Source organism: Peromyscus leucopus, chromosome 18 (genome assembly GCF_004664715.2).
Source record: "Peromyscus leucopus breed LL Stock chromosome 18, UCI_PerLeu_2.1, whole genome shotgun sequence".
In the NCBI taxonomy this organism is placed as follows: Eukaryota; Metazoa; Chordata; class Mammalia; order Rodentia; family Cricetidae; genus Peromyscus; species Peromyscus leucopus.
The window spans coordinates 14,122,185-14,148,150 of NC_051078.1; the positions used below are offsets into that span (position 1 = coordinate 14,122,185).

The following is a 25,966-nucleotide window of genomic DNA, read 5'->3' on the forward strand; positions in this document are numbered from 1 at the left end:
TCTTGTGGTTGGGGGTCACCACAACATGAGGAAGTGTATTAAAGGGTCGCAGCATTAGGAAAAATGTGGACCACTGCTATAGTCAGTTTTCTTGCTCACTTTAAGGGTGATGCAATATGTTATGTTAATGTGGAATATAGAATACTGTTGTGCCAATACATCAGGTTGCTGGACATTAGATTTACATTTCATGTAAACTTCAGCCGCAAGGAACCTGTACACCACTAACAACTTTGAAGGAAGTTTGCAACATTTTTGACAATCATTTGCCACATCGTTAACAATGGCACAGACTGCCATATTATTGTGCAGATCATAGTATCAAATACTAAATATTCATTAAGTGCTGGTCAAGGCTAGCAATCTGTGAATTGGAGACATACGTGAGAGGAATAAACAGAAAAAAGATGAATTATCAAGGTGGCTAACTTTGGCATCACATATAGATGGATACATCCCAATGCTGGCATTTATCACAAGGATGGTTATAGGCAAGGTACTCTGTCCCCTTGTTCCTCAGTTCCTCATCTTGAGGGAACTAGTGATATGTATTTTTTTCAGAGTTGTGGTAAGAGGCCATGCAGAGAGTTAAGGGTGGCCCTGGCCCATGGGGGACACTTCAGAGAAAGTGGTTGGTTGGTGTGAGCCTTGCTGCGGCATGTATTGTGTTCCACACAGGGTTCCACACATTTTCCCTCATTTGAAATGCTGGGAACAAATATGTCTCAGATTTGGAGGTTTTTTGATTTTTGAAATATTTTCATACACATAATAAATATTGGTGAGGACAGAACCCAAGTCTAAACACAACATTTTCATGTTTCATCACATCGTATGCACCTAGCATAAAGGTAATTTTAAATACTTGAATTCATGCAGAAAAGAGACCTTCATGGTGTGGGATTTTCTACTTGTGACATCATGTCGGTACTCAAAACGCTGCAGATTTTTGAGGACTTTAGATTTTTTTTTGCATAAAGATGCTTGATCTCTACAGTAATAAAGGAAATTTCAATGCTAAAATTGAGAAGCCGAGAGCAATATTCAAGGACCGTGGACTTCAGCTGTGTGCTTCATGAAGGAGACAAACTCCAAAAAATTTGGGAGGGTGCCTAAGACTTGGAAACCAGAATAAAGAGAGCGACTGCAAAGTGGGAAAGCAGGGCTAATCTGAAGCACTGTAGAGTTCATTTCTACTGAGTACAGAGACCCTGTCAGCACTGAGACCATTTCTACAGTCTACAGGGCCTACATTCTGCTCCCCACAGTATCCTTTAGTACTTCCTGTCCCCAATGCTGTCACCCACACCACGGTCTCCTCAGTGTTATCTAAAGTGCTGCTTGGGTGCAATATAAAGAGAAGCTCTCCAGCCACAGCTCCTGATGGGATTGCTGCTCCAAAGCTTTGTATGTAAGTAGAAATGAGTGAGCTATCATGTGATGTATGCTGCTACACCCGGGCAGCTAAACAGGTAAGGACATTTTTTTTTTTTTTCTGGTATTGGGTAAGTTAACTGTATTGTTGTTGTGTGGTTTTTTTTTAAATCACACATATAAAGATGTAAATTGGAATATTTATAAATCAAATGAGATCACCGTGGTTTGGATTGTTCAAAATGATACACAAGGATATACATGAAAGAAGGTTGGCCAAAAAGTGGTAATTTATCAAAGGCAGGTAATAGGTACATGCTATTTCATTATACTATTATTTTGACTTTCTTCTTTTAAAAAATAATGAAATGCATTTATTTTACGTGTATGAGTGTTTGTATGAGTGTCTGCACACTGTGTATGTGCTTAGTACTGTAGAGGCCAGAAGAGGGCGCTGCATCCCCTGGAACTGGAGTCATGGACAGTTGTAAGTCACCATATGGGTTCTGGGAATTGAACCCAGGTCCTCTGAAAGACCCACAAGGGCTTTTAACTGTTGAGCCATCTCTTTTTCACTTTCTTATGTTATGTGTTTGATATGTTCAGTGTCTTCCTCCATACTGAAGGAAGAAAACAACAACGTTCAAAATGAAAATCCCTAAAAAGCTGTCCTGCTCACTTCACATTTAGGGGTGGATCTGTGCCTGAATTTCTCTATATTTGTATATCCACCAGGCTTGGTTTCTCCTGCTGGAAAAGGAAGTGGCCAACACTGTCTCTACGTTATCTTTTCTGTAGGGTCTCTAGCAAACTGCTGTATGAAAAAGGAAGGCAGAACATTTCTTTCTGTTCTTTTCTGTATCTCCTTAAAGTTGACTTGAAAGGTAATGGAACATCATGTAGAAATCTGAAGGAACCAATATCAGCTTAAAAATAATATACATTCCTGTAAACAACGGTGAGACTATCAAGATGGATGAAGCAGAGATCAAGTTCCAGCTCTGTCATGAATGAGCTAGGTGGATTTGTGGAAATTACATTAGTCCTGAGCAAGATGAAGACCATACCCAAGCTGGAAGCAATAGTAGATTTACTGCATGAAGAATGTGACTAACCATCCCAATTTGACAACTAAAATCTCCTAACAACCCTATGAAGTAGGTATTATCATTTTCCCATCTCAACTACATAGATTAATAAGTGGCCCTGAGGCAAAGGGCAACTTTCTCTAAACATCCTGGCCAATGAACAGTGGAGGCACCTGCCTTCAGAATTCATCTCTGAATCATTATGCGAATTCTCCTTTCAAATGCTCGCTCTATAGCATCTCCAAGAGATAGAGTCAAACAGTAGATACCCAAGAGGCTGGGGAAGAAGAATTGTCATGAGTTTGAGTGTAGCATGGGAGGTACATAGGGAGGAGACCTTGCCTCAAAACACAAGAGAAACAAAACCCAAAACCCAAAAGTTACATATATATATAATATCTATTATGTTGATATAAATATAAATATATAAATATCTATTGTTATATTAGTACATGCTTTCATGTATTAAATATGGAAGGTTTTGTGCATAAAAACACACAATAAGTATATGAATTTCTTCCTGGAAATCACAATAAAATAGTCCCAGGCATTGTCCCCAAATATTACTATTAATGAATGATAGGAAAGAAATGTCAATGGCTCCCAAGTTGCAGTGTGCTCTGATGCACTTTGGTTCCCCCAGGTCTATTATTTCTAAGTTCAGGTTCATTTCACATAGCATGGAAACCAGAAACATTTTCATATCAATCTCCGTAGAATTTGTTGAAGAGAGAAAGTTACAGAGAGTTTTCAGAAATAATGTCTTATATTTAAAGTTATAGTTGACTTGTAGGTTGAAGCTGTACACCCTAATAACCCCAGAATGAGGCTGTATTTGAGAGAATGGGTTTCTTTGAAGAGGTGAGTTACGTTGAACTGGGGTCATTAGGTTGGGCTCTGATCTAATATGACTAGTGTCCTTTCAAGAAAAGCAGAGAAGGACACAGCCTTGTTTGGACGGACAGATCTGTCACACTGAGAAAGTGGCCCATGTGCAAGACAAGGAGAGAGGCCCATGAAGACAGAAAAACTGCAGACATTTGACCTTGGAATCTTGGCCCCAAGGACTGAGGAAAATCAATTCTGTTTTTAGACTACTCAAGTTTTGGTATGGCAGCCTTAGTCAACCCAGTACAATAAATAACATTTTGGAATGGAAATAATAGCTGATGCAGTAGTTCAAGTGCCTAAATGGTTTTCATATAGATTAAGAAATTCAGGGCTAGAGAAATGGCTCAGTGGTTAAGAACACTGGCTGCAATTCCCAGCACCCACATGGCAGCTCACAACTGTCTACAACTCCAGTTCCAGGGAATCCAACGCTTTCACACAGACATACATGTAGGCAAAACACCAATGCACATAAAAATAAAAAAGATATTAAATAAAAAGAAATTCACCATGTTAAGGTAATTAAAATCATTTGAGGTTGGGGGTGTTTGGACTTTTTTTTTCTAGGAAGATTAATAAGTATCTGAGATTAACAAGAAGTCAAATGCCTGTGAGTATTTATTCCCAGGTAAAGTTCTAACCTCGAGTTCACTGGGCTCAAGGAGATGAGATAATGGATCAGAAACTGAACACTACCTCAGACAACTTTTCAACACCAAAAGTGACAGGTCATGCTCACAGGAAGAGCATCAGTGTGACCCGATGAGAACTTGACCTCTGTACATGCTCTTCTTCCTGAAAACCCAAAATCTGGAGCCCCAGGCTAAACCTAAGAAAAGCATCAGCCTTGGGCTATAGAGCAAGTTCGATCAGCCTTGGGCTATAGAGCAAAACCTAGGGGTCTCTTTCTTTCTCCCTCTCTGGTATTAAATACTCAAAGCTGTCTGGATTATCAGCAGCAAGGAATGTCATGTGGGATACCAAATAGAATTTGGGGACAGAGAAGGGAGATAGGTACAAACAAACAAAACTAAGGACATGTTAATCCATTATAGGTTAATCATGCTAATCCTGGCTCATTTACTGCAGCAAACACAGTAAAAATAGGGAAATCTCAGGTATCTTGGTGCTAGGTCATAACTTTTCTGTAAATCTGAAACTGACCTAAAATACAGCCTTTTTTTTTTTTTTTTTGAGACAGTGTCTCCCTGTGTAGCTCTGGCTGGCTTGGAACTCAATATCAAGTAGATCAAGCTAGCCTCAAACTCAGAGATCCAGATGCCTTTGCTTCCTGAGTTCTGGAATTAAAGACGTGCCCAGTGAACTTTGCATTTTTAGTGCTGCTGAAACGAACTAGAATTTTCACAAATCCTACAGAAGCCAAACAGAATCTAGTTATTATTTAAACACCTAGGCATCCCAGAGGTTACCACTTTGCAAACGCTGTTTTCGACTCTGAGGTTGCCGTCCCTGAAGCATGCCCGCTTACTCAACATTGGGTATGGCTATTGTATTGTTTCCTGGTAAATCCACAACTGCACAACTGGACATTCACAACATTCTTGCTGCATTTCAGTTAATGACCAGATAAACTTAAGAATAGTCCTCTGTCCTCTCTGTGATTATAACAGCCTGGTACTCGGGAGGCAGGACAAAGTCCTCATTCAGGAAAGATGTGTAAGGCTGTGTGGCCATTGTCAATATAACCTCTCATGCCTGCTCTAGACTACAAGGGCAGGGACCATTTTTTTCTTTTTTTCTTTTTGTACTATGATTTTATAAACTCACCGATCTCTCTCTGGCCTTGTTCCCATTGCTATCCCATGCAGCGAACACTTGCTAAACTGAATCTGAGTCCACAGCTTCCAAATCTCATTTGAAATCTCCAGTGGATGCTTACTATTACTGAAATACAACTTACTTAATTTTTTTTTTTAAGTCCAGTTCTACATAAAACAAAATAATGAACTATTTTGGACTATCAGTAAAACCCATATCCAAAAATCACACCAGATCATGTAAGCAACAGTCTGATCTCCATTCATGAGTGGCTCTTGCTTTTGTTCTAATTCATCCTACACCTAGATCCTAGATTGGTAAAAAGCAGCAAAAAACTCACATTTTGAATGACGTCTTTTGTTTGTTTAAAGCTTTGTCTGAGTTGATATTATATTAGTTGGCATTGCTTTAGTAATAGCAAAATATGGTTTATGGACCTTATCACTAAGGCTTAGCAATCAATATTGAGGAATAATAGTCCTTTTTTCTTAACAAAAATGAAAACTTACATTTAAAATTTAGAACGTACTACATATAAATGAATGTATAAATAACTAAAAAAATCCCCCCCAAAACAATATTTTAAAATCCTAATTCAAATTTTCATATTTAAATGAAATCTTTATTTTAAAGACAGGGAGAGTTCTGAGAAGGATTACATCGTCATAGAAATAAGGGTGGGACACCATCTGCGATTTTCATCGTCCGTATTTATCCTGAGGCTCAGGAAATGTATGGTGAAAAGTACATCCTTAGGAAAAAGAGTCTGGGCGTGGCTTGTCTAGTGTGGAGTAAGCCCTGGGTTCTGTCCCTAGCGTGGTAAAACAACACACAGAAGCATTTTATTCAGTATCATCCATGTGATGTGAATGCGCCTTATGCTTCACCAAACACCTCTGGGCTTGCAGAATCTCACCATGTAACAACTCAAGGCTTGTTTTTAGGCTACTGACATCTTCGGGGAACCTTTTCTCCTGATCTTTTTTTTTCTTTTCCAAAAAGTAAATCCTTGGCTTGAATAACTGTCTCCAAGCTCCTTAAGGCGTATGTTTTCCCCAAAAGCTTCTGAAAACGCAGCCACTTTAAAAATTCGCTTTGTCCCACTGAACACACACACACACACACACACACACACACACACACTGTTGGTGAGACACTTTCCAGTGCAACTGTTACATCTGGATGCTCTAGGTTCAATATTCTATGGTTGTAGTAATGTGAGTATCCACAGAACCATCTTTGACTTCCAAGAAACTGACCATGTAACCATGTCATGGCTGAAAATGCAGCTGCTTCCACTCCTAGGAGAATCTCTAATTCTGTAGCTGATTTCTCTCTCTCTCTCTCTCTCTCTCTCTCTCTCTCTCTCTCTCTCTCTCTCTCTCTCTCTCTGGTTCCATGCAAATGCAAGCATATTCTTAACAAATTGTTTGTCTTTTCAAATTAAGGTTCCTTAGGCCCTTAAGAATCACCTCTATGTTTTATCTGTCATAAGCCAAATGATGTAAGCGGGCATTATGACTTGAAAAGAAAAAAAAACTATAAAAGGATTAATATTTCAGGGGCTCGGTGAGATTTTCCAACTGTGATCGCACTTCCCGTCTGACAGGTGGCCTTCAAAGAGCTGTGGCCAAAGACGTATCTTTGTATTGGCAGAAATGAGAAAGAGTCCTAAAGACAACACATTTCTCTATCTAACTTTCAGAAGTTTTCTCTTTGATTTAAACTTCTGGTTGGAGGAAGCCTTCACCATTGTGTGGAACAGAGATGGCAAAGACCAAAGAATTGGGGAATTTGTGGCACCCTCACAGGCTAAGACTCCAGTGAGGTAAACGCCCGTGGCAGCCTCTGCAGGTGGGAACAGCTTGGGTCTGAAGCACCATCCAGCCTCTCATCTCACAGATAAGAGAGTGGAGGCAAGAGAGACTTAGCACCCACACATGGAAGGAGGTGCTGGGAAATCATTGGTTCGAAGTTCAGAGTGGCCAAAGAATGTTCTCTACTGTTGTGTACCTCAAGACAGAGAAAACCACTTTTGCACCCTCATTTCAAGGGACTTTTACAACTTTCCCTATAAACAGTACTATTTTATTCCTGAAGATTTTATGTCCTGGTTCATGCCTTATAAACGCAACCAAGCATATCCTTAATCATCACAACTCCATTATTTAGTATCAAAACAATTACTTAAGATGATTCTGGTGTGTGGCAATTTAACACGATGGAAGCTCAGACCACATCAATTAAAAAACTCCCTCTGCCCACTTCCTCCCCTTCCAGGGGCCGTTTAGTCAGCTCCAAGAGTCAAGTAAGCTGCTCTGACCAGGTCGCAGCCAAATAGAACTCCTGGTCCAGTATCTTCACACACACACACACACACACACACACACACACACACACACACACACACACACTTTTTAAATGCCTAGAGAGATCAAATGAAAGCCCCAGTATGAAAAGGCAAGGCTCAGCTTAGAGTAGCTTGACCATCCCGTTACACCTGTGACATTTTCTTTACCTGTCTGTAAGACCAGAGTTCTCTCTTCTCCATCCGGAGAGACAATCCTGAAGTTATAGATGGTTCCTGCTTGTAAATCCTCAGGGTTACATCCATAGGTGATGTTGTCTATCCAAATGGGGTGGCACCACGCGGGCCCTGAGGTATCACTGTTGTAGATGAGGCTAAAGTTACAGGGTGACCCCCAAGTCCTCCACTGGATAGACGCTGACAAGCTTGAGACCTTGGACTCCAACAGTGTGAAGTTACATCTCTCTAGCTCTGCCAGTCCAGCCTGCAAAAGGATCAGAGAGCACAGATTAAGCCCACAGTCTGTACTGCCTAGAGACATGTATCCACCTCCTGGAGTCACCTGTCCTCACCCCTGGCGCCCAGCCTCAGTTGTCCCCTCATCCCCCAACCCGGGAAAGGGCTCAGAAGGGAAGTGGATGGCAGGCAACTTTCACCCTAGGTGCTCCACCTCCCCCAGGAGCATCTGGAGGCCGAAGGTTGCTTTCTTGACAGCAGGTTGAGCGGTCAGTTTGGTAGATGGCAGACTTTCGGGAAAGGATGACTCTCCTACATAGAAACATGAGATTTCTGTTCCTTTCCGCCTAGCAGTGCAGCCCGGGAGGCTGAGAAGAGGATGGACTTGGTTCTTAGCAGGGGGGATTCAGAGCATCACCCCCCAACCCCTGCCTGCCCGCTCACCTGGAGGAGGCTCAGCGTGATCCACAAGGCCAGTGTGGCTCCATGGTTCAGCATCTCGCTGGGAGGACAGCCAGGCTACCTCGGGTACCACTTGTTGCGCGCTCAGCGCGCCCCCGGTGGGCGCAGCGCGCTTCCCTGGGAGCCGGCGGCGAGGCGCTTGGGTTGCGGCAGCAGCTGCTTTTGCTGCCGCCCGGGGCGGGCTGCGGACGCGACAGGCGGCGGGGACCCGCGGCGCGCGGCCCTTCCCACGCTGCCATTCTGACCCGTGCTGCCTCGCCCCCAAGCCCCGTCCGGGACTTCCGCAATCAAAAGGCAATTTCCTTGTCTCCCGGCAAAGGAACAATGCTCCGGAGAGGGAGGGAGCCCCGAGGAGCCAACGCCTGAGGCTGCCAAGGGGGCCCGAGGCCAGCCAAGCTGCCCCCCCCCACTCCCCTGCCTCCGCTGCCGCTGCCTCCTCGGCCAAGGGTCCCTTCCGGGGCCGCGGGGCTCTGCTTTCTCCTCCTCCTGGACTTTCACTTTTTCCTTCTCAGTGGTCCTCAGCTCTGTCGGCATAGCCTTAAACGGTGCTTGAGCCCTCTCACTTTTCAGCCCCCCTCCCTTCTCCACACCCAGCGTCCCCCTCCCCGTCTTCCTTCCTATCCTTTCTCATCTGCTTTCTCCAGGGCCTCTTTTCCCAGGCTTAAACTTGACCGGAGCACATTTCCCTGGGTCGCCCACACTCTTTCCTGAAGCCTTTTATTAGAGGGCTTTAGCCCTTCTCACCTCAAAACACTCATTTGTCACTGTCCACATCCTTTTGACATCAGCGGGGTGGAAAGACCCTCATCGAGCCCGCCCGTTATCAACACGACCTTCATTTCTCCCGTCCCCGTCTCTCAGTTTGCTTGCATAGGACTGTGGGCTCTTCCTAAATCTTAGGGAAATACTGTGAACTGACAACAAAATAATCGTCGGCGACATGTTCAAGCCCCCAGCAAGCAGGGTCGCCACCGACCATCCAATCGAAGGTCCTGTCATCCCCACCGGGCAGAAGAAAGGAATATCAGCTTAGTTCAGTGGGAAACACTCCCGCAACTCAGCTTCCCACACCTTCCGAAGACGTAGGCACGGTGTTTCCCACACCAACTGTCAGCACAACTGTCCTATAACCTGAAGAAATGTGTGTCTCAAAGTAGGTTCGAGAAAAAACTCGATCCAAAAAGCAAAAAAGTACTTAATGGTACACAGGTGATAACAGGGAAGCCTTGTAGCCAGTTTTATGGTTTCAAGGTTCTGAGGTGCTTAAAAGGAGATATGACCCCACTGAAACGACTAAAGTGAGGACAAATCCTGTTCGGATTCCATCTTGGGTTTACTTAAGATAGTAGTTCTTAGCCCCCTACACCCTCTTCCCACAACCTTGGCAACACATTTGAGATTTCCATGCCTTGACTATGGTTCCAGATGTATTAGCCAAAATAATTGGCAAGTTATGTTTAAAATGACTATTATGCTCTGGTAGAAATGGACATTTTAAGATTTTCTGACCCTAGATATTCTAACTTTGATATGTCTTTGTGGGTTTTGTCTTTGAAAATGATGTATGCCTGAGCCGGGCCACCAAGAGACTTCCAGGGTCGTGACCCCCCTCTTGGTCTGGCCATTAATAAAAGACTCAAAAGTCTTAATTGGCTTAATCAGCGTTGTCAATAACTGTCTCTCATGGATCATTACACCACATTTCAAATCACCGAGGGGTTAGGACACCCACTCCCGCACATATATTACAGAGTGAATAAACTTAGGTTGTCAGCTGCTTATGTCTCCTGTACTTTGAAGGAAAGTAGAAAACTTGAAGAAAGTGAAAATTGCTTTAGATCTTCTAGAAGATATGCTTGTCGATATTTCTTCATGAAAAGCTGAGTTTGTTCCCTTCCAGAGACTTCAGGGCTTATAGAGGTAGATACATACAGGACTGAAATCTCCCTTGTAAGTCCGCAGGCACTCACCAAGCATCGAGCACCTGTGTGCTTTGGGAAAATGCAACGTGTCTTGTTTCTTCACCCAGGGTGCTTGTCTCCCTAAATAAGTTTTCATTCTCTGTATTTTCTACCCAGCATCCTCCACAGCCTGGCAGACCTTCCTGTCTCATCACCCATAGCCTGCTTCTCCTCCATTAGCCGGGTGCTTCATTACAAGCACTAACCACCTTGAGTCTTGAGCGAAGTTTCTCAGCTCATTCCTCTTAACCCTTTCTTACCTTTCTGTATTCAGAGAACTAGGCTACCCCAGTCAAAGAAGAACAATGTTCTAAAGGCATTGCATAGAGAACTATGATACAATCACAAATGTAAAAGCAACTTGGCAAACCTCATTTGAACAAGTGTTAGTTTGTATAGCAACAGGTGCATCCAAATCAATTTCTCTTTTTGTTTTTATTTTTGGTTCTTTGTAAATTTACTCATTGCATAGGCCCCACTTACTAATTCCTGATGTTTATGCTTTTCTTTGTCATCGTTTCCAACTGGTTTTATTGATTTGAAGTCTTCCCACTTAAATATATTAAATATTCACTGTCCTCTGGAAATCTTCAATAAATCCTATCTTTCCCAAGTGCACACACACACACACACACACACACACACACACACAAACACAAACACACTTGCACACACACATTCACTAACATGCTGCATCCTTTTTGACGAAGCTTTCTAATATATCTGATAATCTTTCCTTATCACTTAGATGAATATACCTGAAGACATTTGAAAAGGAGCAAACAGGGACTGTAAGAAAAACCTTCCCAACACTACTGCTTAAATGCTTCCAAAGTGCTCCCAGGAACCTGTCAAGAGTGCTCCCAGGACCAAGAATTTGGAAAATAATAAATCCTGTCTTTTAAATCCGTTTTTGACCTATCAATGATGAACATGTCTATTTAGAATCATTGAGTTTAAGTCATTTTTTAATATCCTCAACATAGTTGAAAAATCATATCAGTACGTGATGGGAAGGACCAGTAGTTACAAACATTTCTTTTCCAAAGGTATATAACTTCGGACTTTTAATTTATCATTATTTTACTGTTATCATCTCAAGACTGACCACAGAGCTTCCAATACTTTGTGGGTTCTAAGTAGCCCATAAAAATTAATGTGTAATGAGAGACAATAGTTTCAACTTAAACTTGGACTCTTACTGACTGTATTTTTCCTTTTGAAAACACAGGGGCTGCAGAAGTAGTTAAGATCACTTGTGGCTTTTGTAGAGGACCTGGGTTCAGTTCCTGGAGCCCACATGGTAATCACAACTATCCTTAACTGCACTTCCAAAGGATCTGATGCTTTCCTGACCTCATGGGCACCAGGCAGGCATGCATGTGGTGCATGGGATATAACTGGAGACAAAACACTCACACACATATTAAATAAACAAATAAAAAATTTTAAAAGTGGAATCACAGCGGCAGTGTTAATCTGCAAATCTGCAAAGGTGGTTACAGTTTCCAGGAGCACAGGATCACGTGCCCAAGGTCACCTTTTGGATGGAGACTGTTTGAAATTCTGTGCAAAGTATAGATATGTTGACTCGTTTCTCATTTGCTCTGTTTGGAATTCCTCAACGGCTTTTGAGCCCATTTTTCCTATAATGTGACCCTGCGTTTTACTTTTAGAAGTCATTGCATTCCAGGAATGGGGATCAGTCATTCTGTACTGTGACAGTGGCTTAACCTTTACTCCTTGGCATCAGGAAACCTTTCCCAGACTCCACAGGAAGGGCGTGGCTGCTTCTGACTAGACAGTTGTCTTCTAAAAATGGTGATAAAACGTCCACAGTAACAATCGTGTTTGAGTTAACACAGTCATGGCTTACAAGCTCACGGCTAAGGCATAGATCTTGTTATATTATGAACACCGACACTGAGTTCATCAGTCACCAGGGGCAAGAACCACTGTTTGGGAATGGTGACTTTATTTCTTTGTATGTTTTTCATACTTATTTGCTTATTGCAAAGAGCAACTTAAAGATGTAAGTAAACAACTCTGTAAGAGGTGTATAGGGCAAGGTGTACAAGGTCCTGAGCACAGGATCGTCCATCCCCTTGGGGTCGGGAGCACGTCACACTTGGGAGCATAGGGATGTGCTCCTTCTCACCTTCCTGGAAGCCCTCAACCTTGGGCACTTGGTATTTATAGATATTACATGAAGTAGGGCTGATTGAATCATTGGCCACTGGTAATGAACTCAGCCTTCAACCCTTTTCTTCCTCTATGAGACCCCTTCCAAGCATCCATCAGTTCTTCCAGTCTCTTCACCCCTATTAAGTGTTTATCAGTGGTGCCTCTAAAAATCACATTCATAAAGGCTCAGGTGTGGTTGAAAAACATTGCTTGACCTGTATCTACCTGGAGCTGTTTCAGGGACCTAAGTCGAATATTTTAACAAAATACATTTTTATTATTCAAATGACATAAGAAATTGCAAGGATTATAGGAACAATGTACCAGGAGCCACAGATTTAAAAAGCCCAATGTGCAGAATGTTCCTCTGGACTTTAAGTCCCAATAAGCCCATCTGTGATCTAGTGTTCACTCTTTTACATCTGTTTTTACCACAATGGCTGGGGTAGAGTTGGGGTGTACCTTTTGCATCCCCAAAATCTCAGTTGCCTCATGATGGAGTTAGCTGTGTGGTGGCTCTTCACATACTGTGATTTGAGTATGGCACAATGTCCCCACATCTTTCCTTATCCCAGGGTAAGGCCATTCCCCAGGGAAATTCAGACCCAGCCAGGGCTGGCCACTGCTTCAATTCTACCTGGAACACCTTCACTCCTTGGCTCTCTCACTGGTTTCCTGTCCACACATCAAGGGTGTTATGAGTCTGGGCACAGCACACTCAGCACACCACCATTATATTTTGTCTTCTCTAACCAGTAACTTTTTCTAAGCATTCCACCAGCAGGGTTTACACTCACACAGGAATGTGCCTGCTGGATGGTGCCTATGACATCATCTGATGTCTCAATAGGAAGGAGGTGAGCTACTGTAGACTAGGAACTGGCCAGGGTGTGAAACAGAAACTTCTGCGATAGAGAGGAAGCGAAGTGGATTGGAAAAATTAATGCAAGCAAACCTCCTATGGGAGACTGAAAGGCCATGGACCTCACCCAGGACCTTCATTACCTGGCTCTGCCTTGTTGTCTGTCTCCTGCTCGCTTCCTCTCTTCAGGTGCACGCTTTCCCTCAGCAAACGTGACTAAGCCCCTGCTCAGAGCCAGGCTCTGGCTTATGTTTTGAAGATTCCTCCTCCACACACATCAGACATCATAAGGAAGACGTGCCTTTCATACTTTCCCCCTCACAACCCATTTGTTTAATTCAGAGCAATAATGTGTGGCAATAATATAATTATATATTTGAGCTCTGTGTCTTTGGTCCTTTGAGAAGTTCTTTTAGGATAGAGTTTTGGTTTTTCCTTCTGCACAGGGTTCAGAATACAATAGAATCTCAGCAAATATTTTCTGAGAGAATGACTGGGTCTGTGAGGCTGCTCAGTAAATGCTGTTATGTGAGTAAATTCTCTAACATGCTCTTGCAAGTATGGCCTTGATGCATGTTTTAAATGCTGTGCTGAATGAGAAAAGGAGGAATGGGAGGGGGGTGTGGAACATACAGGGAGGAAGAAAACATGGGAGGGAGAAAGAATAAAACAAGAAGAGATTGATTTTGAAGGAAAGAAGGGAAAAGTGGGAAGAGATAAGAGGGAGAACACAAAATGAAAGGAAGGGAAGGAAGAGGAGGAAAGTGATGAGGAGGAGGGAAAGGAAATGGAATAGGAGACGAGGAGGAAGAGGGAGAGGAAGAAGATGAGGAGGAGACACGCTCTTAGAGGACAGTGTAGCATCAGTGATTAGCTGAGACCTTGCTAGAAATTCATATTATAGGGCCCGACCTAGAAGGACCTAAAGAAATCAGTAACGAAGAGGATGGAGGAAACAGTTTGCGTTTTAACAAACCGTCTGTGCTAGTCGGTGGGGAAGAGTTATTCAGACTCCAGTTCAGATTGCTCCCTGATAAACCTTCAACCAAAATTTTATTATTAGGTGAGTTAATTTTAACTCGCCCTTCTTCCTGATTCCTCTCCAATTCCACTGATTTCTCTGTTTCCAAGATGTGTCACAGACTATTTAGAGGGTCTTGAACAAGTTTAGAATTCATAAATTAGTTAATTTTATAATAAATATTGTGCCTGTCTTGATATTTATAATGCTTCATGAAAAATTCAGTGTGGATGATGCAGGAAAAAGACTTGGAAACACAACTTAATTTGACACCAAATGTTAGGCATAAGACCAGCCTGATGCCATTCCTTCTAGGAAGAATTTATTTTTTTTCTAGTACTGGGTATTAAACCCAGGGGTTTGCACGTGCTCAACACGTGCTCTGCTTCTGATTTTTATTCTAATTCTATATTTACTTTTCTTAAAAAAATTTTTTTTTTCCATCAGAGGCTTGCTAAGTTGCCCTTGCTGGCCTTGAACTTGCTCCATACCTCAAGAAGGCTTTGTATTTACACCCTTTTGCTCTGGCTTCTGAGTGGAATAGATGGGCTTATACAGGCCTGCTCACCGAGTCTGTAGAAGTGTGTGTGTGTGTGTGTGTGTGTGTGTGTGTGTGTGTGTGTGTGTGTATTTAAGTTTATTCTTTAAGAATTCCATACACGTATTCAATATATTTTGATCAATGCTGCCCTCCATCTCTCCCTAGACCCTCTCCTAATTTCATGCCCTCTATCATTTTTAAAGCAATAACTATCAAGTCCAATAGGTGCTGCATTTATATACATGGTCGTGGAGCCATCTATAGGTGGGCATGTACAACCTATCAGTGTGGCCATCCCCCAGAGAAAAGTGACTTTCTTTTCCACCAACAGCCCTCAGTTGTCAACAACTCCTCAACTAGATGTGAGCCTTGTGAGCTCCTCCACAACCCTTGCTGGGAGTTTTTTAAAGTTTTTAATTATTTACATACATTACATCCCAACCACTATTTCCTCCACTCACTTCCCCTCTACCAGTGCTCAGCACCCAAACCCCAAATCCACCCTTCCTCTGCTTGCTTTCAAAAAAAAAAAAAAAGGAGGCCTCCCAGGGCAATAGGGCAATAAACTGAACAGCATAAACAACTTACAATAAGACTAGGCACAGATCCTCATATCAAGGCCGGGTGAGGTGACCTGTTAGGAGGAAAAGGGTCCCAGGTGCAGGCCAAAGAGTCAGAGACATCCCCAACTCCTGCTGTTGGGGGTCCCACAAAAATATAACTGTGCAACCATAATGTTTATCATGCTGGGATTTTGATTGCCTTCCTCTTGTGCAGGTCTTGTGCAGGTAACCATGACTCTTTAAAAGTATTTTTTGTTATTCAAATCTCATGCAATGTCTTTATTTATTTAGAGACAGGGCATCATGAAAACATGGCCTTGATCTGTCTACGTAGCTGAGGATGACTTTGAACTCCTGATCCTCCTGCCTGTACCATCTGAGTGCTAGTGTTATAGGCATGCACAACCAGGCCACGTTAATGTGGTCCTTAATATATAAGTCAGGGCCTTGCTTAGGCTATGCAAATACTCTACCTAGGAAACTGCAATAATTTTTAAAAGAAGGTATTGCAAGCAGGCAGATGTGTCAACTAAAACCAACCACAAGATAGCAAGTACTTTTCTGTTCTTCACTGTATTGCCTCAATAGAAAATTGTAAAAACAACACAATTTTAACCTGCAGCAAGTGTCACGAGTTTCAAAGGAGAAGCACGAAAATAGAAGAAAGCATAATTTCAATGAGCAGTTATTTTTAAAAAGTCATGACCATCCTGTTCTGTATCTAGAGATATAATTTGGAGTACTTAAAGAAATCTTTATAGATAAACTTCCTAGATCATGAGTCTCCAGGAAATAACAAAAACATTTGGAGGACAGTTTTAGGGATAGAAAGAGAAGGCATGTACTACATGCACAGTGCCATTCCCAACTCAGGGCCAGAAATGTCAGGACCTATAACTGTTAATAGTAAAATAATATTCTACAAGAAACATTAAGGTAAACCATGGGAATTGAGTACTCAGTAATACTAAGAATAATGGAGTCCACAGATGAGAATATCTTTCTGAGAACATTCAAATGACAATAAATTCACACTGCATTTTTCTCCAAACAAAGCTGTTCAGTAGATCAGCACGAGAGGCATTTAACAGCTACTCAGACTGGTGGCCATGCCATGATTTTCTACATCCTGGAAGGGAGGGTGAGGGAATAGTTATCAGTAGGCTCTTCAACACATCTTTAAGGGTTTAAGGTGTCTTAGGGTTTCCATTGCTGCTACAAAACACCATGACCAAAAAACAAGCTGGAGAGGAAAGGGTTTATTTGGCTTGTATTTCCACATTTGCTGTACACCACTGAAGGAAGTCAGGACAGGAACTCAAACAGGGCACGAACCTGGAGGCAAGAACTGATGCAAAGGCCATGGAGGGGAGCTGCATATTGGCTTGCTTCTCCTGACTTGCTCAACCTGCTTCCTTATAGAACCCATGACCATGGGCCTTCCCCCATTGATCACTAACTGAGAAAATGCCTTACAGCTGGATCTCATGGAGGCATTTCCTCAACTGAGGCTCCTTCCTCTCCAATGACTCTAGCTTGTATCAAGTTGACATGCAAAACCAGCCAGTACGCTTGGTATTTATTTTCTACACTAATTTCTTATCCTTTTTGATCCCCCCCCCTTTTTTTAAAGCTGGGAGGAAATAGACTTTGGGTAGCTTTCATCCTAGTACTGTAGCCAAAGGTAGTCACATGATTTACAAACAGCAGTGACTCTAAGGGAACCACTTCCTCAAGCTCCAGGCTTCTGCTGCATCTTTACCAACACCACAGCTGCCACCACTCACCCCAAAGGATGAGTCTGCTCACAGGTAAGGCAAGTCAGGGTGGCGATGCTTCCCACAGGGCAGTCAGTGTGTGCATGGCTTCTAGGTAGAAAGGCTTCAGGAGCTAGACTGTGATACTCACAAAATCTATTCACCCAATCCTTGACAGTAGATAAATAAAACTGGGCATAAGATAAGATTGGTTTTAAAAGAAAAAGTAAAATGGGGCCGGAGAGATGGCTCATCAGCTAGAGTACCTGTTGCTCTTGCTGAAGACTTGATGGTTCTGCTCTATCACCCACATGATGGTTCACGACCATTGGTAACTCTAGTTCTTGGAGATATGATGCCCTCTTCAGGCCTCTGGGTACCAGGCATGCATGTGTACATACACACATGCAAACAAAACACTCAGACATATAACATAAATAAATGTAAAACAATTGAAAAAAGAAAAGCTAAACAAACAAAGCCTTTCGCTTCCTTAGCGGCTTAAGATGGGAAACCAAAGACATATTTTTAATATTCTGTGGGTCACATCGTTTCCCTATGAGTTCTCTAGATGCCACAAGTGAGAGGCGTTGTTCAAATTCCTAAAATGGTCTTATAATGAAAAATCTGGACCAGATATTGGGGTGAATGCTGAAAGATCAGAGAGACAAAGGAACAACCACCACTTGCCTCTAGCACTCCTCAGCCTGAAAAGCCTTCCTCAGTCAAAAGACTTGAGCTCCTGTCTCCTCACACCTTAGATACCTTTCTCCGCCCACACATACCAGTTCCTGTCTCAACTTTCCCAGTACTTGGATTAAAGGTGTGTGTCAACACTGTCTGGCTCTGTTTCTCTCCTAGACTGAGTCAATCTCATGTAGTCCAGGGTGGCTTGGAACTCACAGAGATCCAGACGGATCTCTGCCTCCTGAGTGCTAGGATTAAAGGTGTGTGCCACCACTGCCTGGCCTCTATGTTTAATCTAGTGGCTTGTTCTGTCCTCTGATCTTCAGTCAAGTCTATTAGGGTACACAATATATCACCACAGCGAGGCTTATAATTTGGTTAACGGGGCGGGGGGGGATCTTTGGCATTTATAACACGATCTTAACATCGCTTTAAAAATCAAAATAAGAAGGCAAATACTGAGAAAAATCACATCTTTTCCTTATTAAAAAAAAAACACTTGATTTTGACTCAAAAAAATCAAAAGGTAGAAGCACAGTGGTCCTACGTTCTGCCTGTTTCTTGGTTATCTCTAATTCAACATATCTGCCTGGCCCCACCCTTCTCTCCTGGGTGAGAAAGACTCAGAAAATCCCCGAGATCCCTGAGGGTTGGTCTGACAGTGATGAAGGCAGAAGATCAAAAGACCTTATCATGTTTTCCACAAATGTAATGTTAAAACTATCAGCCCGATTATAGAGCCCTTGAAGGAAGGATCCCTGTTCCTCATCACCCTCTCCACATCCCCAGGTCATGGTGACTTGACAGAATAAACCTATATACTCTTCCACTAAACGAGGGCGTGGCTAAGAATTTTGTGTGACTCTTACACAAAATAACATTCTCACTCATCTCAGTGTAGAATCAGAACTCTCAGCACCACAGAATCTGGTACCTAGCCCCCAAGCTTTAGAAGAAATGGCATCCATGAAGCCATTGTTCTGAAGGAATAGACACTCTGTGAGGATTAGTGCTTCTCGGTAATGAAGAGACACCTGAAATTCCTACTTGTGACACCAAGATCAGAAGCCCCAGCAATGTATGCATGTGCCGAATTCTGTCTATAGCTTTGCTTTCTTTCTCCCTCACATCCCCAATCCCAGAGACAGAGAAGAGCACACAGAAGCCCACAGGCACGCAGCCTGGACAGCAGGCATCTCGCAAGGCTATACACGATGGCTTGCTCATTGGCCCCAATCTATGAGAGATCTGAAATAGGAGACAGCACAGACACATGGGTGCCCCTGGCTCCCAAACCAAAGTATCTGCAGGAGGAAGCTCTCCTCCGGACCTAGTGATGGTTCTGCATGTGGCTACCAGCTCCCTTCAAGTGTGGGAGGTACATATGGAAACAGTCATGGCTTCCTCCAGTAATGGCTCCTGGAATCCATAGTGTTTCTTCTTCCAGTTAGGTGGTTTTTTTTTTTAACCATATTCTACAGTGAATGGGTTTCAGAGCTGTTAGTCTGTGTGTGGAATCAGGGGGTGCAGCCATCAGCTGGGGTAAACTGCAGAGATTTACAGTACTTAGCACATCTTCCCAGGGTGTCTATCTTATCTTCATACTTATCACGAGGCTCAGCGCCAGTTCTGAGTTTTGGCTTCACTGACATTTTTTTCTTTGTTTTTGCAAATTCATCTCATTTCTTTCCTATTGTGCGTGCCAATTGATCCTCCTTTTCTTCCACCCAGCGGCCCCCAAGCCCCTCTTGCACTCACCCCAGTTCTCAAAGAAGAAGAAGAAGAAGAAGAAGAAGAAGAAGAAGAAGAAGAAGAAGAAGAAGAAGAAGAAGAAGAAGAAGAAGAAGCATCTTGGTATATCTGAGCCACTGGCCTAACTGTAATTCAGCTGCTTCCTGTGGATGCCACCCTCTGAAAGCCTGCCCAGCAAACATCTCCTTGAGTTCTTTTTATTTTAAAAATAATGATTTGGAAATAATTGCACATGAACAGGTCAACTGTAACGTTTGTATCCAGAATTTCTACAACACTTCCCTGAGCCTCCCAACTCTCTGTCTCCTCTCCCTCTCTCTACACTTACCTAAACTATCTCAGAATAGATGGCGGACATCCTGAATTAAGTTTGCAATCTTAATAAGATCACTAAATTAAGGATCTTCAAACTGATACAAAACTTAAACCCATGTTTCATATTTCAAGTTTGCCAACAATCCCAGTCATGTCTCTTCTAGTATCCCCCCTCCCTTTTAAGTAGAGGATCCTGTATTACATTGAATTGCTAAGTCTCTTCATGGCCTTAGGTCTGGAACACCTTGGAGTTTTGTGACATGGACTTCACAGCATCAAGTTCTTTGAGCAATTCCAGCTGTTTTTCTGTAATGGTTTCCTCCTCTCGGATTTGTCTGATGTTTCCTTGGGACTGACCGCCTTCAGCCTCCGCAGCACAGCAGTGCTTTCTCTCTTTTCTCGATTTCAATACTTTTCCTCAACAAGCTGATTATTCAGTTATCTCCCAACCAATCACAAACGCAGCCTCACAAGAGAATCGTTGGGAGATTTTTTTTGTCAGGCTGTAAGCTCTGAGTTTCCACTTCAGGCAATTCCGATTTAGAAGGGTATGAAGCAGAACCCTATAACTGTAGCTTTAAAAGCTCTGTGGGTAGCTGCTGGTGCACACCTTTAACCCCAGCACTCCAGAGGCAGAGGCGGGTGGAGCTCTGAGAGTTTGAGGCCAGCCTGGGCTACAGAGGGAGTTCCAGGACAGCCAGGGCCATGGCCAGAGCTGAGGGTCATAGGCTTTCTCTGACATTGGGCAAAGTCTCTGTGGATATCAGTTCCCCTTCCTTTTCTCATTCTCTCTTCTCACTGCATCAGCCCCTGCTTCCAGTACATCTCATCTTCCCAGAGACACCAGTGTACCAGAGAAAGGCGGCCATGTCAGCCAAGCATCTCGACACTTATGGCATGTTCTGTGGCTGCATCTTTGTGTGTGTGTGTGTGTGTGTGTGTGTGTGTGTGTGTGTGTGTGTCTTATATTGTGACAAATTATCAGCCTAGCCTCTGTATGAACAAAATGGAAGGCAAGCCAATTACGTGTCACTAAAAGAAAAAATGGAAACAAAAAGGAATCCTTGAGATTTTAAGTCGGGGGGGGGGGGGGGGGTTCAGGTGAATTCTAAAGCATTAGCAGACCATCATCCATTTTAACTGAAGAACCAAGAAACTGCATTTCAGAATTGGGATTGGATGGTGCTGACTATAAGGCAGGGGCTTTAGAAACACATGTAAATACTACAACGATATTACTTCCTACTTTTTAAATGTCTCAACATGGGGGCTGGGAAGACGGCCCAGCTGTTCAGAATGCGTTCCGGTCTACCAGAGGACTGGAGTTTGGTTCCCATGTTGGGTGGTTCACAGCTGCCCATAACTCCAGCCCCAAGGGATCTGATACCTCTGGTGTCTGAGGGCACCTGCACTCACACGCACGTACCCCGCCCTCCCCACATAATTAATAATAATAAAAACAAGGATTAAAAAGAATTGTGTCAGTCTCATGGTCTGTGATACTTGATTCTATTCATAACAGGCAGTCTAAGTGGCATGTAGATACTCTGAGGATGGTTTGCATGGTTTCCTCTAGGCCATGGATTCTCAACCTGTGGGTCACAACCCCATTGGGAGTTGAATGACCCTTTCACAGGGGTCACCCAAGACCATCGGGAAACACAGATATTTATATTACAATTCATAACAGTAGCAAAATTATAGTTATGAAGTAGTAACAAAAATAAGTTGATGGTTGGGGTCACCACGTCATGAGGGACTTTATTATAGGGTCACAACATGAGTAAGGTTGAGCACCACTGCTCTAGGTAGTGGGGCTATTGTCTTTAGTCTGTCTACATAACGTTGGTGACAGTAGCTGGTGACAGTAGCCTATCTATCTCCCTGCAACTCTGACTCAGTCAGGGAGGTGGCCTGGGGTTGTAGGGCACTTTCTGCACCATCCTCCTCACTTCTTTGGAGACGCACACTGGCTGTGATCTCTTTGAAGGCCAAATGGAAGGAAATGCAGAACTGTGAAAGCTCGGCCCAGAACCACAATGGCTATTCACAAACTGAGGAAACGCTGCTGCTCCTCCTCCCCAGGCCAGCACGAGGGTGGGGTGGGAGAGGAAGCAGGCCGTGAGCCTCTAGGCAAGATTTGTAGATAGTGGTATCAGAACCTTGTTTTTATGCACAGTCAGCACTTTTTCCCTTCTGGAGCATTTTTCACAGAATGGGCCAGCTCATCTGGGTTCCTCAGAAGCCTGGAGTCAGCCAGGGTATGAATGATAAAACAAAGGCTAAAAGAAGCCAACGTTACTAAATACTCACTTACATATGGTTAGGGTACCAAGGTGATCCCTTTAATCAGATCTTTATTTTCAACCTTGTGAGGTAGGCGAATGCCCATCGTGATCTCCATTCCAAGGAAGGAAGTACGGCTTGAGTAGAAACCACCCGGACCCAGACTAGGTTTCCCTGACAACGAAGCCCTAGTTCTTTATTTCTGCATCACAATCTGTTAATTCCCTTAAGGTCTTGAGTTGGAGGTTGGGGGACCGAGAAGGAAGTATCCACAGAGCTTTGAGACCAAGTCCTAGTCCACTTATACAACCTTCCACAGTCAAATTCATCACAGTGGCAGGGGAGGATGTAAGGAAAAGAGGAAAGGTAAAGAAAAGAAAGACTCTGCATTCTTAAAGAGTGAGTTTAGGGTTATTTTGTGTGCTTAATGTAGAGTGATAGCCGCATTTCAAACATGTCTTCCTTGGCATTTGCCTTGATGAATAGGTACTATATATTAGAGCATACGGTGACTCTGTGTGTGTGTGTGTGTGTGTGTGTGTGTGTGTGTGTGTGTGTGTGTGTGTTTGTGTGTGTGTATGCTCTTGCTATTTTTTTTTTCCCTTGAGCAAGTCTTTGGGTTTTAACCTCTGTATATTTCAGCTAGTTGTCTGCAAAATAGAGATGGTGATGACCACAATGGTGATGTTGATAAGATATGTTGTCTTGTTTAATGGTTATGGATTCATCCCTTACTATACATATATAAATGTGTGTGTAATATATATATTTGCAATATGATTTTGCTGATGTTCTCATGAAGAAGCAGAGTCTATTGCCCTATTCCTTGAATCTGGGCTGCTTTATAATTTGTTTTAACTTATAAATGTGGAAGAAGTAGTGTTGTGTGACTCCAGAGCCTATACTTCTAGAATCCTTGAGCCTTTACCTTTGGCCTTGTATGAAGCCGGACTGACTTCCCATCATGAAAGGGAAGCTGGTATTGTTTACTAGAGGATGCGAGGTCATGAGGTGAGCCTAGATGGCAGGCTTATAGCCAATGCTGAATGCTAGTCATGCAAATGAGCCGAGTGCTGGTCTTATAGTCCTGCTGGCTTCCCATGCTGAATGCAGCTGCAGCTGTGAGCCTAGGATGAACCAATAGAGGAACCACCTCCCCAACCAACTCCACTGCAGTCCACTCCAGAACAGTCCACCCTGTCCACTCTCTCCCATTTCATTCTGCATCATTACCCTCACCTCCGTTCTGTCTTGTTCCGCTCTATCCCACTCCAAACCTTTCCTTTCTTTCCCCCAAATCTTGAACTATTTTGTTCAGGTGCTTTAGTCACAAGACCTTGATTTCACTCAAAAACAACACCCCCGATACAGCTCAGTTACAATCCTCAGTCCAATACCCCCACAAACCAGATGCTGTGTAATAAAGAAAACAGCTAAGAAAGATTTCAATTTCCAGCAATTGAGCTGAACTATTTTACTCTTATATGCTTCTGACGCTTTTTGTCAAAATTACTCTCCAAGTTGTAAGCGACTTGTGTTACTTTTCAAAGTCTCAAATTCCAGTGTTTTATAATGAACTCAGAAGGACAGCTAGAGCTCAGAACTCTGAAAGCTGCACTTGGAGAAACTGCCTTTGGAGAGAGCAGGGAGTTTCCACTCTCACTTCCCAGGGCACAGTCAATACTTTGCCTGAACTTCAAGAAAGCCAGAGGTGAGATACTGGTCATGTTGGGTGCCTCATCTGGGAGCTCATACAAACACTGCCGTTGGTTTCATTCTAGAAATGAGATCCCAAACCAACCACCAACCACCAATTAACCAACCAACCAAACAACCAACCAAACAACCAAATAACCGAATAAAATATCCCCCTCAAGCCAACAAAACAAAACAAACAAACAAACAACAACAACAACAACAACAAAACCCTCACCATTGTGTCTGCTGTGATCTAAGGCTACAAATACTGCTGGCAGGGTGGTGAGCCTAAGAGCTCTGTCACACAGGGTTACATCTACCCAACCAGTGGTACATCTACCCAACTCTGTTGCTGATGGTTCTGAATACACTTTTGCAGAGCCTGGCCAACTCTTGAACCTATTTCTATGCTTCATAATGTCAGACCCGAGCAGAATAATGGACTATCCTTTTCATGCTAAAAGGCCATCTTCTATTATTCAGGTAGATAAGTTTCTGTGGTAGTCCTCATTCAATGTGTCTTGTTTGATATACTCATTTTTTTTCTGTACTGTTATAGATAATCAAGTTCAAATGTGAATGAATGCTCTGCTAAATTAATGGTAGGATGTGAGGTTTTTGTTGAGGCATATGCAGCCAAAATAAAGATGTGAGTATTCATTCTCAAAAGTAAGTGGCAAATACCTCATTCACATTAGTGGATGGAATGGCTGAGGAGCCGAAGAATTAGGGAGTGCCCTGATCATGGAGGGGGGGTACTGGGGGCTCCTGAAGTCATGGCTTTCCTATCTCATGTCCTCTTTTCCCAGTTTCCAAAGCTAACAGCTGTGAGACCACAATGAGCTGAGAGGTAGGTAGAAGTCAAGGTAGCTTTTACTTTAACGGCACCCCTCTTCCTCTTTCTGTTATGCCCCAGCTGGGTGGGGGGATGTGAGAGGCACAGCTGACCTTCAAAGGCAGATTTAGAGTTTGTGTTCTTGGGATGGATATTTATAGTAATGGATAGAGACTGAGGGCTATGCTTGAAAATGATGTAAAGAGTTTTCCAAAAAGCAACTGGGCCTTCCTAACTCCTGTTTACAGACAGGGAAAGAACTAGGTCAGAGGCAAGATTTATGGCAATGGAAAACTGGAACCAAAAATAAAGTCCCAGGAGTCATTCAACGTCCTCACTGTATTTGTTTTGTGATCAATGATGATATATGTGCTCAGTAGCTGGAGACCATATGCAATATTAGATTCAATACAATGCAAAAGCAATGAGAGATCCAATTGGGTGGATGTCATTTGGATGCTATTGGGATTTTTCATTCTTTGAATTATTTGGGTAGCCTGTTAGGGAAGAGTTACACTCTCAAGTGAAGTGTGGACCTTTCTTTTGCTGGCTTGTGCTTTGGATTAACTCAGAGCTTCACCCAGGCACGGGCCCTAAGTGCTCTCCCATCAAGACATCCCTGTGTTTTCCAAACTTGAACTCTCTCATCTGTTCTAATTACACCATCATTACCTCCATGATGGTTCAAACCTCCGAGAGGAAAGCAAAGCCAAAGACGTGAACGCTCAAAACAGAGAGAACATTGGGGTAACACCCATGAGCTGCCAGTACCACTGTTCGTTCACTTGACCCATCTGTCACCGTGTGGACTACCGAGATCATAAGTAGGTGACACACAAGGTATGGTGACGTGAGGTGCCATGACTCCTGTTTATCTTATCGTCCCAATCAGTTACGGCGATTCTGGATCTGCCACTGCTTTGTGATTCTTGTCCCTTCGAGCATAAATGGTTTGGAACTGCAAAGTACCACTTGTAACGCCTATTTACTTTGTTTCAGGCTATGTTCGAGACCATGAACCCTGACTTTGGTTCACAAAATGCCAATCTACAAGAGTACCGGTACAGCACGGCCAACCCCAATTATCTCCATCTCATCAAGATGCAAAGATTTCAAAGGTTTCCTCATTATAAGCCAAATCTGCTT

General features: G+C 43.1%; 1 protein-coding gene across 2 annotated transcripts in view; it reads right to left on the bottom strand.

Moving 5' to 3' along the window:
• The window catches only part of Ptprb (protein tyrosine phosphatase receptor type B), a 113,150-nt gene that overhangs the window by 76,972 nt on the left and 10,212 nt on the right, over positions 1-25,966 (bottom strand). Inside the window, exons 1-2 of one of the 2 annotated variants that reach the window (XM_028877959.2) lie at positions 8,341-8,504; positions 7,651-7,924 (exon numbers count right to left, since the gene is read on the bottom strand). In XM_028877959.2, coding sequence (XP_028733792.1) covers positions 7,651-7,924; positions 8,341-8,394 — 328 coding nt within the window. In that variant the 5' untranslated portion in view covers positions 8,395-8,504. Of the gene's footprint in view, positions 1-7,650; positions 7,925-8,340; positions 8,505-25,966 lie in introns of those variants that run through there. The other variant, XM_028877960.2, reaches the window with a different exon arrangement.